This window comes from Gymnoscopelus braueri (assembly GCF_963280865.1).
Source record: "Gymnoscopelus braueri genome assembly, chromosome: 22".
NCBI lineage: Eukaryota > Metazoa > Chordata > Actinopteri > Myctophiformes > Myctophidae > Gymnoscopelus > Gymnoscopelus braueri.
The window spans coordinates 6,801,509-6,815,849 of NC_137624.1; the positions used below are offsets into that span (position 1 = coordinate 6,801,509).

Consider the following 14,341-nt stretch of genomic DNA (forward strand, 5'->3'; position numbering starts at 1 on the left):
CCAGGCTTCAGGCCCACCACCGCACCACTCTCTCTCTGTGTGTGTGTGTGTGTGTGTGTGTGTGTGTGTGTGTGTGTGTGTGTGTGTGTGTGTGTGTGTGTGTGTGTGTGTGTGTGTGTGTGTGTGCGCGCGCGCACATGCGCGCTCGCGCGTCTGTCTTGTATTACTTCACTTGTGAGGGCTAAGTAAGTGAGGGCCAAAGGTCCCCACCAGTATAGTAGAATCAGAAATAGACATTTTGAGGACAATTTTCCTTTATCCTCACAAGAGAAATGGTTGTTTTATGGTAAAAAAAAAAGAGTTAAGCTAACGTTCGCTTTAAAAAATATATGTATTCAAAGATTCAAAGATTTTTCAAAAATAGCAGATGTACAAGCTCGTAGCATGGCACTCGGTGCCGCGCTACAAGCTAGTATATCTGCTATTTTTTAATAGCCAAAGAGATTAACTAAATATTTGTGAGCTTAACTATTAAATATAAATATTGAGGGTTAGGATTAGACATTTAAAGATTAGGTTTAGGGGTTGGAGTTATATGCCTGATTTATACTTAGTCACGCGCCAGTGTCACGCTTCCCAAAAAATTGCCAGTCTACAAGCTCACAACACATTGTGGCGTGCCGCGTTGTGAGCTTGTAGATCAGCAGTTTTGTTTAGCTGTTTTCGGCTATTTTCGACCCTCGTCCTAAAATGTTTTCCTCAGAAGTACGTGTGTGTGTGTGCGTGTGCGTGTGCGTGTGAGTGTGCGTGTGTGTGTGTGTGTGTGTGTGTGTGTGTGTGTGTGTGTGTGTGTGTGTGTGTGTGTGTGTGTGTGTGTGTGTGTGTGTGTGTGTGCAGGCCACACCCTGGACCCGTTCGGAACCTTTTAACACAAAACCGGGGACAGTGTTCATGGGCGGGTCGGTGTGTGTGAGAGAGTTTTGTGAGTGTGTTAGTGTGTGTGCCTATTTTACCGAGGCATATTAACCACATGAAACCTAGTGTCCTTATTTCTGGGGCAAACATTCTTTGCGGAAATAGCCAAGCTTGTGAGCTTGTAGATCGGCTATTTTTTGCCCGAAGAGATGTTGGTGTGCAGAGAAATACAGACCTGGTCGTTGCTGTCATGTGAAAACTAGCATGTCTAAAACCGTTACAGGAAATGGAAAAAAGAACCTGTGTTCCAATGGATCCAATGTAGTTATTATTTAGTCACAAGAGGGACCTCTTTTCACCAGTGGTGGAAAAAGTACTCAATTGCCTTACTCAAGTAAAAGTATCAATGCTGCAATGTAGAAATACTCTGTTACAAGTAAAAGTCCGGAATTCAAAATTTACTTGAGTAAAAGTATAAAAGTATTGGCATCAAAATGTACTTTATGTACGAAAAGTACAAATCTTCATACAAATCTTTTGAAAATAGCAGATCTACAAGCTCATAATGTGTCGCATCGCGACACATTGTGAGCTTGTAGATCGGCTATTTTCAAATGGCCTAAATGTATATACAGTAGGGCTGAAGTGGTTGATGTATGTTTTGTAATAATAATCTAAATCTACAAAGTAACAAGTAACTAAAGTTTTCAAATAAATGCAGTGGAGTAAAAGTACAATATTTGCCTCTGAGATGTAGTGGAGTAGACATAAAAGTATTGGCAATTGGAAATACTCAAGTAAAGTACAAATACCTCAAAATTACTTAGTTACTTTAAACCACTGCTTTTCACTCTTCCAAAATTACCAAAAATATCAGATCTACAGACTCTCAACTCATCTTAACAAAGAGATTAGTGTAGAGGGAAATGCTACCATGCCTAGCATACTGTATAGCTGTCAAGTGGAAACCTTGCATGTCTAAAACTGTTACTATTTCAGGAAATAATAACCTGTGTTCCTTTGGATTCCAATCTAGTTATTATTCAATTACAAGCTCTTGTTAATTAATATTTTGCGTTGGTTCAACATTTGTAAAACCGCCACACACACTCACTTCCCTTTCACAAAAAAAACTAAATAATCGAAAACAGCAAAAATAGCAGATCTGCAACCTCACAGCGCGTCACATTGCAACACGTTGTGAGCTTGTAGATCTGCTATTTTTGCTACTTTTGTCTGGCACTGTTATGATGAAGTAGACCATTCATTTGCAAATACGGGCTTTCTGCCTGACAGGCAACGTTATGCTATTCAATTCTAGCCTGGTTAGGTCTGGCCCGGCCCTCTCAGTAGAGGATTGGATTTCTCTCCCTCCGAAGTTGTGAGGGACCAATCAGGGCCCAGTATGCAAATATGGGGCGGGTTTATCACCAGAGGCATTTTTTTGGAATTTGCCCCTCGGAAATGCAGGTTCCACACAGAAACCTCCTATCTCCATATTCTAACTTTTTGTGTTTTTTCATAAATGAACGCCCTACTTGATCACACTACAGCGTTGTCACACAAAAGTATGAAACGTAGCAGATCTGCAAGCTTGAAACGTGGCGCGAAGCGACACGCTTTGAGCTTGTACTTTTGCTATTTTTTTATTTGAATCCTGAAAAGTAAAGGTTTTGGACATGTACTGTATGATGTTTCCACCCGACAAAGGCGTTATACTATCATCAGCATGTCATTTCTTTTTCAAACCAACCTCAAGTGCGCATAAATAAGTTGGTTTTGTGCTTGTCAGTAGGATATATACAGTAATTAACTCAAAGATAACGGGGCCATTCATTTTTCAAATGCTTTGTTTTTGCAGAGCTTGATTTGCATCAACATAAACGACAGCTTCTGCTCACAGCCAGTGGTGGAAAAAGTACTTCTTTTTTTAAAGTAAAAGTATCAATACTGCAACGTAGAAATACTCTGTTACAAGTAAAAGTCCGGAATTCAAAATTTACTTGAGTTAAAGTGCAAAAGTATTGGCATGAAAATTTACTTAAAGTACCAAAAGTAGAAAGTATTCATTATGCATAATGTCCCATTTCATATGTGTGTTCAAATGTAGAAATTGTATAAACATCTTTTGAAAATAGCAGATCTACAAGCTCACAATGCGACGCATCGCAAGTTCACATTTTTGAAAAGTCTTTTTTTTACACAAATCTTCTCCTCTGGGGGGGGGGGGTCCTTGGCACAAAACCTTTTCAGATGGGGGTCTTGCGGCCAAATACAATTTGGCGGTCCTTGACACAAAAAAGTTTGAGAACCACTGCTCTAATCTACATGACAGTGATTTAATGTCTTTAAAGGTTTCATGACATGCTGATTTACAAAAAAAAATCAAGTCTTTATCATGGTCCTTCAAACGTGTATTAAAAGGTTTAACTGAAAAATCCACTCCAGTGAGCCATGGCAGCTTTTTTTCTCTCTGTGTTCTGAGGCCTTTTCGCCTGCAATGAAAACAAAACCTATATGCCTGCGGGTGTCGCTGCTGAGGGATTTTGCCTGTCAATCATTGTCTCTGCTCCGCCACCCCCAAAGTAGAAGGATAGGGGAGGGGAGGGGCGTGGAGGAGAAGGGGGCGGGATTAATGGACTGTGACATCAAAGTCCATGGGCAAATCGCAGCACTTTTCTGAGCCTAAATATTCAGAAAACTCCAGACCACCGAAAATCTACTGAATGTTTTTTGGAGTGTAATTGATAAAAAAGAATTTGATTTTTGATGTCACGAAACTTTTAATACATGTGTTTTCCATTGTTAAATGGTACAGGTGTCAGGAGGAGTGTCCGGTCGGGACGTACGGCGTCGGCTGTGCCCAGAAGTGTGGCTGTAAGAACGGCGCCAAGTGCTACCACGTCAGCGGAACCTGTGTGTGTGAGTCGGGGTACACGGGGGACATGTGCGAGGTACGCATCTGTCCCCACGGACGCTACGGGTTCAAGTGTGACAAGAAGTGTCCCTGCTACGCTCCCAACACACGCAGGTATACTGTCATGGAATTCAGGCAATAGGAGTCGGAGACCATATTCTATGGTGGTTAGCTGGCTATGCTTTAACCCATTAACACATTCAAACCAGAAACACATCTGTGTAACCACTTTATCCATATTTTATACGTTGCCTATTCAAAAATAGCAGATATACAAGCTCATAGTGCGGCACCGAGTGCCGCACTATGAGCTTGTAGATCTGCTATTTTTGTTTTTGGAAAAATCGTGGAAAGTGTGTGCAGATCTTTGAATATATATATATGTTTTAAAGCGAACATTTTTAACTCTGTGCTTCTGGGGGTCCCTGGAACAACATCTTTTGAGATGGGCGTCTGTGGCCAAATACATATCATTTTGGGGGGTCCTTGACATGGAAAAAAATTGTGTGTGTGTGTGTGTGTGTGTGTGTGTGTGTGTGTGTGTGTGTGTGTGACTGTGTGTGTGCGTGCTAAGCTGTTTTGTACAGAAACCTTGTATGTCCAAAACCGTTCTTTTACGGGGACCCCCTGTGGTTCTCAAAGTGGGGTCCGGGGACCCCCAGGGTTCCTTGAGGGGGGACCCCACCCCCAGCAAACTGCGTTGTGAGCTTGTAGAAGATTTTGACAACAACACATATCTCTTACGGGTCTCCCTGGCACTAAGTCTCTTCAGACGGTGGTCCGCGGGCCATGAAAATGTTTTTTTTACGAACACTGTGGCTGTTGTTTCGTGATGCGTTAGACCAGTGGTTCTCAAAGTGGGGTCCGGGGACCCCCAGGGGTCCTTGAGGGCGTTCCAGGGGGGATCCCCCCAGTAAACTGCCTTGTGAGCTTACGTAGATCTGCTACAGTTGCCTTCGAAAGATTTTTGACAACAACACGTATCTCTTATGGCATGGGTTTTCAGCAGGGGGTCCGGGACCCCTAACTCCTCAGAGTTACTACAGGGGGGCCGCCAAATCTTTGTGTGATGTGATTTTTTTCTTTTACGTTAACCACTTGAACCCTAACATCCCTTTTCTGAGGGGAACTGTAGCCAAAAATAGCCGATCTACAAGCTCACAGCGCCTCGCGCTTGTAGATCGGCTATTTTTGGCAAAAAGGTATAGAAAAAAAAGCTAATAGAAAAAAACGAGTAAAAAAAAAGGTTAATCTGAAACACAATTTTATACAATATAGAGGGGTCCCTGCTTCATTTCTCTCTCTCACAGCTAGGGGGTCCTTGGCCAAAATACATATCAATTTGAGGGGTTTCATTGACATGAAAAACGTTTTGACAACCAGCGTCTTTAGACTGCGTGGCTGTTGTTTCATGTCTGTTAGAGCGCGGGGCAGTTAACCATGGCACACAGTGAAACCATTGTCTGGCCCCTTGGCCGGCCATCAGAGAGACGACAGCTGTGAACAGCTGCCCACCACCAGCCAGTGATGTAAAGTAACTAAGTACTATGTACTCAAGTGCTGCACTCAAGTACAATTTTGAGGTACTTTTACTTTACCGGAATATTTCCAATTTTCAATGCTTTTACTTCTACTCCACTACATATCAGAGGCAAATATTATACTTTTTTACTCCACTACAATTATTTGAAAACTTTAGTTACTAGTTAGTTCTAGATTTTGATTATTATTACAAAACATACATTACCCACTTCAGCCCTATATACATTTCGGCCAATTGAAAATAGCCGATCTACAAGCTCACAATGCTTGTAGATCTGCTATTTTCAAAAGAGTTTTATACATTAGAATAATGGCTACTTTCTACTTTTAGTACTGTAAGTACATTTTGAATTCCGGACTTTTACTTGTAACAGAGTGTTTCTGCATTGCGGTATTGATACTTTTACTTAAGTAAAAAAATGTGAATACTTTTTCCACCACCGCCCACCGCTCCTCTGTAGCACTGCTGTTATAATGTGGGCGACCGCTCTTTCAGCAGGCTTGGAAGTAGGGCTCAGATTTACTTAAAGGTCCACTTCGCCCATTTTCGACCCGTCTTCATGTTATTGGTCCTCGCTAATGCTCGTTATAAGACGGCTGATATTGTTGCCATGGTGATTAGTTTCCCTGATGACCCTGATCCTCGGCACCTGTGTTGTTGACCGGAGCCCTATAAGAGAAACATGTCTTGTCTGTGATTCGTTCGTATGGCACTGACGATGGTTTTGTGACCGAAACGTTTGTCCTATCGCTTTGCGCCATGAGCACTTTAGGGTTGAGCATGTAAAAATGTTTTAAGAAAAATGTTATTGTTTTTTAAGTCATCCTTAAAAAATGTTGTGGTGTGCAAGTCTTTCACCTGTTCAGTTTTTCTTAAAGATATTTTTGGGGGATTTTTCTGCCTTTATTGATAGGATAGCAAAGGTCGTCAGGATCGGGAGTTGAACCCGCAACACGCTGTCAGGCTGGACAATCAACCTCATACTTTGGTCTATTTGGTCTTGTGTCTCAGAGGAGGGCTGTGAAGAGTTCAGAAACCTGCCTACCAGTGACATCATGGGTAGGCAGGTTTGGTCATTTCAAACAGGATTTCAACCTTTTGTTTTAATTCTTTATTAATGCTAGATACAGAAGACATTGCTCTTGCATTAATACATATAATAATAATAACTTTGTCGTATGATGGTGTCAAAGGGACCCTCATGGGTCTGTAACTCTGAGAGTGGACAAATGGAACCAGCTCATTTAAACACACGACAGACCAGTGGTGTAAAGTAACAAGTACATTTACTCAAGTACAATTTGAGGTGCTTTACTTTACTGGAGTATTTCCAATTCTTCCAATACTTTTACTTCTACTCCACTACATCTCAGAGGCAAATATTGTACTTTTACTCCACTACAATTATTTGAAAACTTTAGTTACTATAGTTACTTTGCAGATATAAATTATTACATTATAAAACATACATTAACCACTTTAGCTATTTTATACATAGGCTATTTGAAAATAGCCTATCTACAAGCTCACAACATGTCGCATCGCCACGCGTTGCGAGCTTGTAGATCTGCTATTTTCAAACATTTTTGTACTTTTACTTTTGGTACTTTAAGAGCATTTTGATACCGATACTTTTGTACTTTTACTCAAGAACATTTTTAATTCCGGACTTTTACTTGTAACAGAGTACTTCTACATTGCAGTATTGACACTTTCACTTAAGTAAAACATTTGAGTACTTTTTTCCACCACTGCAACGGACTATAAATTAAGCATTATGTTAAGTGTCCCCCTTAACTTGACACTGTCACCTCTTGTCCCCCAGCTGCCACCCGATGTCGGGGGAGTGCACGTGTCGGGTGGGCTGGTCGGGCCTGTACTGCAACGAGACGTGCGCGCCGGGATTCTTCGGGGTGTCGTGCCAACAAGTGTGTCACTGCCAGAACGGCGCTGACTGCCACAGTGTCACCGGAGAGTGCATCTGTGCTCCCGGGTTCAAGGTATGCATGTTGTACATTCATTCTATATATCTGTAGGAATGTGAGTATTTTATTTTTAAAAGCACATTCCAGTGGTGGAGTGTAGAAACTTGAGTACATTTACTCAAGTGCTGGACTTAAGTGCAAGGGACTTTTACTTTCACTTGAGTATGTCTATTATTCAGTGCTTTACACCAATGGTGCAAACCTTTTTCATGTCAAGGACCCCCAAAATGATATGTATTTGGCCGCGGACCCACCCATCTGAAAAATATTTTGTGCCAGGGACCCCCAGAAGCAAAGATTTGAGTAAAAAAAATCGCTTAAAAATAATATTAAAAGATTTGCAAACATTTTCAATATTTTTTTTAAATAGCAGATCTACAAGTTCATAGTGCGGCACGAAGTGACACGCTACAGTATGAGCTTGTAGATCTGCTATTTTTGAATAGCCAAAGTATAAAATATTGTTAAAGTGGCTAAAATAATTGTGACGCTATATTAACAAATTTGCCTCTGTAACGTTCCCCCCCAAGGACCCCTGGGGGTCCCCGGAACCCACTTTGAGAACTGCTTTACACTTCTATTCCATTACATCTCAGAGGCAAATATCGTACTTTTTACTCCACTACAATTATTTGAAAACGTCAGTTACAAGTATCTTTGTAGATTTAGATTATCATGACAAAACATACATTAATATGCCCCATTTTATTAGCCTGACACTCAGCCTGAATTTTCATTTCGTTTCACTCCATTATTCAGTCTGAAAGCCCTCTCAATGCAGCCAATTTCTGAGATGGGGGCGTGGCCAAAGTTTTTTTTTCAAAGACTCTTTGGCGATTGGTTCATACTGGATTATCCCGATCCCGATTCGTCGTACAGATTTTCAACCGAGAAACACCCGCCTTCGACAGCGTCACCAGACCCTGAATGCGAGGCAAACGATTCAGGGGGTGGAGCCAGGCTACCATTTTATATTTGCCTGGTCGAAAATATCGGATCTACAAGCTCAATGGTTCCCAGTTCAAATACTATTTTCGGGGGTCGTGGCTACTGAAAAGTTTGGGAACCCTTGCCCGTACTGCCATCTTTTCCCAACAACTACTGAACACAGATGCTGTGGTGTTATTGTTGTTGTTGCAGGGCTCCAACTGTTCCGTTGCGTGTCCAGTAGGAACACATGGCATCAGGTGCTCCTCCAGGTGTAACTGTAAGAACGATGCCACCTGTTCACCTGTGGACGGGGCCTGTAGCTGTAAAGCAGGTGAGATGAATACAGTTGTACTGTAATATTTATATCGTTGCAGTCGGACGGACATACAGTATAACCTCTTATCTCCATAGTTTAACTTTGAGTTTTTTTGTAAATGAATGATGCCCTACTTGATCATACTACAGCGTCACACAAAAGCATCAAAAGTAGCACATCTACAAGCTCGTAGCGTGTAGATGTGCTTGTTTTGATGTTTTTTGTCGATGTGCTACAGTACTTTTGCTGTTTTTGAGTGTAAATTGAACAGTTTTGGAAATAGCAGATATACAAGCTGCGAGCTTGTGCATCGGCAATTTTTTGAACATTTTTGAAAAGAAAATATGAATGAAAGCAAAGGAACCCAAAGTGCTGTTTGCGGTGAGGCAGACTGTAGGGGAAAAATACTGAGGCACTCCGTCTTCAGGTGACAAAAAACATACAGATTTATTTTACAGATAAGGCAACAGCTGACCGACGCGTTTCGACACTTCAACAGGGTCATATTTAGAAAATATGAATAATTTTGCATTTTTTAACACAAAGTGTGTGTGTGTGTGTGTGTGTGTGTGTGTGTGTGTGTGTGTGTGTGTAGGGTGGCATGGCGTGGACTGCTCCATCAACTGTCCCAGTGGTACGTGGGGTCTGGGCTGCGACCGGAACTGCATGTGTCTGAACGGAGGGGCCTGCAACGCCCTGAACGGACGCTGCACCTGCTCCTCCGGATGGAGGGGAGAGAGATGTGAGCAACCCTGCCAAGTAAGACCCAACACTCATCCGTCACATCGTCTAACAGAATGATCGATCTTTAAGTAAATGTGAAAGCCACTATGGCCAGGCGGCCATATTGTAAAGCCCTAATGCCTGAGTTGTACCCAAGACATGCCATCTCCGGTTTACTTCCTGCCTTTTTAGGAGACCGGAAGCAGGTTTTACTTTATTATTACTTTACTTTATTATGGATCCCCATTAGCACTTGCACTAAGCATGGCTATTCTTCCTGGGGTCCGACACACCCAAATACACATCATACAGAACGAACATACTACAGATACAAACACAGACAAAGACAATAGTTCACCTACAAAAATTCAGAAATACATTTACAATTTTACAATTTTGTACATTTCATGATCAAAGGGAGAAAAGGGTTACCCATACATTATTATTATTGTTATTATTATTATTATTATTATTATTATTTTATTTTTTTCCAAACCATACATTTGATGATAATAACAAACAAGTCAATAAGATGTCAAAGGTTAAACACAAAATCATTAAAGTTCATGAAATATTGGAAGGTACTGTTTTACCATAATTTTGAAACCCTCTTTTGCATTGGCTTGAACAATATAACTCGCCAATGAATTCCATCTTCCAATAGCTCTATACATAACAGTTTTCTGTATAACAGATGTTTTAACTTTGGGAAAATTCAACCTTCCTTCAATTGCATGTCTTGTTTGATATTCATGATGAGTACAATGTTTTAATAACCTTTTATATAATATTTCTGGAGATTGTGTAACTTTTATGTTTCTGATGAAATTAACTAAACAATAAGTAGCCCTTTGACTAACAGACAACCATCTCAGACTGTCATGCATGTCTTTTACATTAGTTCTATAGGAGCAATTTAACGCACAACATGCAGCTTTATTTTGAACAACTTGTAGTTTCTTAATATCGATCATTGAGGCACTAGACCAAATAACAAAACAATAATCAAGCTGTGACAGAACTAAAGCGTTTAAGACCTGTCTAATGACATCTGGTGGCAGTCCCTTAGAAATTCTTCTTGTAACTGAAACAGCCCTTCCCATTTTGCTCACAGTATTATCAACATGATGGGACCATGATAGAGTGTTGTTGAAAGTAAACCTAAAAGTTTTGTCTCTCGTACCTGGTCAATTGGAATGTTGTTTATATTCAAATTCAATTTTGGTTCAAATAACATCTGATACTTTGATCCCATTAATATAGACTTTGTCTTACCAACATTCAGTACAAGTTTATTACTCTTTACCCATTCTGTTACTAACTTTAATTCATTTTCCAAAATATTATTAATCTCATCTGTGGTCATTCCTGCAGCATATATGGTCGAGTCATCTGCATACATTGAAATTTGAGCTTTATGTAGAACTAACGGAAGATCATTTATAAAAATTGAAAACAATAGCGGTCCTAAACAACTTCCCTGAGGGACTCCACAATTAAGCCGACTGATCTTTGAAAAACTACCATTAAAGAAAACTGTCTGCTTTCTGTCACTTAAGTAACTCTCCATCCAATTTAATGCAGTGACAGTGAAACCATATTGTTTAAGCTTATCCAGTAACAACAGATGGTCTATCAAATCAAACGCTGCACTAAAATCAAGTAAAACAGCCCCCACCAATCTTCCATTATCCATCTCACATTGCCAATCATCGGTCATCTGTGTCAAGGCCGTGCATGTAGAGTGACCAGGCCTATAGGCATGCTGATATTCTGTATTTAATCCATTCACATCAAAATAAAGTTGTATTTGTTGAAAGATAATTCTCTCCATTACCTTTCCTAAAGCTGGTAACAAGCTTATAGGGCGACTGTTTGTACCAGAAAATGGTAAAAAAGGTTGGAGTCTATTATTTCGAATGGAAGAGTGAACGTGAACACAGCTTCCTAACGATCCTTTAGCCCCATGGTCACTGAACTAAATATTGGACCTGATCGTCACAGGCCACACATTCACACAGAGCGATGTGACTGTAGGTGTTACAGTGTGAAATGTTTCCCCATACAGGACGGTACCTACGGCATGGGCTGTACAGAGCGATGCGACTGTAGCCACGCAGATGGATGCCATCCCTCAACTGGATACTGCCGATGCCTGGCAGGATGGACCGGTGAGTCGGCATTAATTGCAAATATTTTGAGGTGGTCCCTGCTGTTCACACTGGAACACGTTTCACTCTTATTTACAATTAAGCATCAATATAAGAATACAAGAAGAGTGGGCGCTAAGGAAGAGTGGCCATCTTCATTCAGTTGTAAATAAATAGTGTCACCCCACTGCCAGCGAAAACGAGCGATTTTATTGTACCTTTGAAAAATGATGGAATAATCTCTGTGACCACCGTCCTCACGGAGATCGCCTCATTACACGCACGGGGGGCTCGTAGAATCGGGGGGGGGGGGGAGTGAGTCCGGTCGCGGTAATCCATTCCATAGCTATGGCCAGTTGAATGTGGCTTGTTTTCGCCAAAAACAACAGAAAGCACAGAAAAGGGGACTTTTATAAATCCTATAACACTACACGAAACCAGCTTCATTTAGTTGTGATCACGTGATTTCTGGGTGTACTCCTCTTCGGTGATCCTGGGATCATTCACAGACTGTGGAACAGTCTGTGAAATAAATAAATGATTGGATATACAGGTTTTGTAGCAATTTGTAGCCATTACATTGTACAAATATTAGACCTTAATTGTCAATTGTTCAATCATGTTCTAATCATGTATACTTTACATTACTTTAGACTGTTTTCAACCTCACAATGCGTTGCGTCCGTGCCACGTTGTGAGCTTGCAGATCGGCTATTTTCGGTGTGCAACGCCGCCATACGACTAAGTACACATCTGGCTTTAGGTGTGCTCACTGCTCACCTTTTTTTTGGAAGGGATGATTAAGGAGTTGTTTTCGTTCTCTTTCCTTCTAAAAACCTGGTTTCCCTTTCTTGGGGAAAGACGTGACTATTTAGCCTACTCTACAGCATCAGCTGCTCTCAGCTGCGCTTAGAGGCGAGACGACTCGTTTACTTTGACAACCCCCGCTACGCTACGTCAGCTGGCTTTTCTACAACACATCGCTTTGAAAAGCCTGCTTTCCATTGACTGTTCAGTGTTCATACCCTTTTGTAAGGGGTGAGAGCAGCCACAGAGAGCCTCATTTATTGACGTTTTAGATTCAAAAGTTCAGTCTCTCGATTTCATTCAGCTAATCTTAATTTAGTTATGACACTCATTAGAAAGTAAAAATAAAAATAAAATTCCAAACTATCTCAACATCTCTAGAGCACTGTTTCCCAAACAGTGGGTCGCGTACCAATTGCTCCCTACATAAAAATAAATAAATATATATATATATATATATATATATATATATATATATATATATATATATAGTTTCTAAAAGAAATCTAAACTTTTCATCAATTATTCCAGCATTTTCCAAAAGTATTGCATAAATACATTGAAAAAATTGAATGATTTCCATAAATAAATACATTAGACGTAGTGAAAATAGCAGATCTACAAGCTCACAACGTGACCTGAAGCGACACGTTGTGAGCTTGTAGATCTGCTATTTTCACTAGTTTGGGTCCCGGGCAAACGTCTAATTTCTCTTTTAGGTCTTTCTTGAGCTGAAAAGTTTTGGAACCACTGCTCTAGAGCATTAATTAAAACATATCATCTTTGACACAACCATGGCGCTCAGTGGCCACGAGCGGTACTTCCTCTGTCCTCCCCAATCATTTCTAGATGTTCTCTGTCGAAACACACGCAAGAAATGAAAATCAACTCCATTGGGAGAAATAGAAAGCAGTGCTGGTGTTTATTTAGCCTTTGAGGCTCCTCAGAAGGCACTTCCTCTCATGCTGGTACAAATCAAGTACAGTAACCAAGTACATTTACTCAAATACTATACGTAAGTACATACTAGTAGTATGATCAAAAGAAGTTGCACACATTCAAAACCCTTTTGAAGGCAGGTGTTGGACCCAAAACAAACACGAGCAATAAAAAAGGTACACACTCTGTATAGCTCCCCCAAGTGACTTATTTAGGCTTAGAACAATTGAGCAATGTTTGAGCCAAAGCTCTTGGCTCAAAACATTACTCACTCGTTGGATAGTCTAAAATAAATAAAAGTCACTACAGTGTGCGTACATTTCTAGTACGATTCCCAATCTGATGATATTGCAAGTGGGCCTCCATGTAATTGGCAAAACACTACGATGTTATTGATAAGATAGCATGGTAAGAAAGCATGGTACTTGTTCTTCAAAACCATGACAATTGTGTTTTCATTGTGATAGCCTGCCAATAAATAAGAACTTAATGTATACTACTTTAGTTCCATTGATCCAAGCTGGAACACAGTTGATTGATTGATCATTAAAACGATCATGCATTGGGCCACCAATGTATTCAAAGTGTGAAAACGGCTCAGAGCTGCTTTAACCCATTAAAACCGGGAATGCGTCATTTTAGATTTGAGCTAAAAAGCATTATTTTATACTTTGTCTATACTTTGGCTATTAAAAAAAGCAGATATACAAGCTTGTAGATCTGCTATTTTTGAAGAAAATAAATGGTGTAAATCTTTGAATATATATATCTTTTTAAAGCGATTTTTTAAAAACTAAATTCTATGCTTCTGGGGGTCCCTGGAACATATTTTGAGATGGAGGTCCGTGGCCAAATACATATCATTTTCGGGGTCCTTGACATGAAAAGGTTTGAGGACCACTGATATAGCAACCTATAGTAAACTATGCCTAACCTAACTTTATTCCTAAACGTGACCTCAGTAAAACGGTGCCTAAACCTAACCTTATTCCTAAACTTAGCCTCAGTAAAACTATGCATAACTTTAAACTTATTTCTAACCTTATCCTCAGTAAAGCAAACAAGAATACAAGAACTGCTGGTCTGTGGATACAAATGGGGGCGAGCGTGTTTTGGGGCGAGTCTTCCGGTTACCGCTTTGACACATCCGGTACGTGTAGCTACAGTTGTTGTAAA

General features: G+C 40.4%; 1 protein-coding gene across 3 annotated transcripts in view; it reads left to right on the forward strand.

Annotated features, from left to right (window-relative positions):
• The window catches only part of megf10 (multiple EGF-like-domains 10), a 58,494-nt gene that overhangs the window by 20,051 nt on the left and 24,102 nt on the right, over positions 1-14,341 (forward strand). For all 3 annotated transcript variants that reach the window (XM_080419760.1, XM_080419758.1, XM_080419759.1), the window contains exons 6-10: positions 3,674-3,886; positions 7,141-7,315; positions 8,441-8,561; positions 9,142-9,305; positions 11,338-11,440. In XM_080419760.1, coding sequence (XP_080275886.1) covers positions 3,674-3,886; positions 7,141-7,315; positions 8,441-8,561; positions 9,142-9,305; positions 11,338-11,440 — 776 coding nt within the window. The remainder of the gene's footprint in view (positions 1-3,673; positions 3,887-7,140; positions 7,316-8,440; positions 8,562-9,141; positions 9,306-11,337; positions 11,441-14,341) is intronic.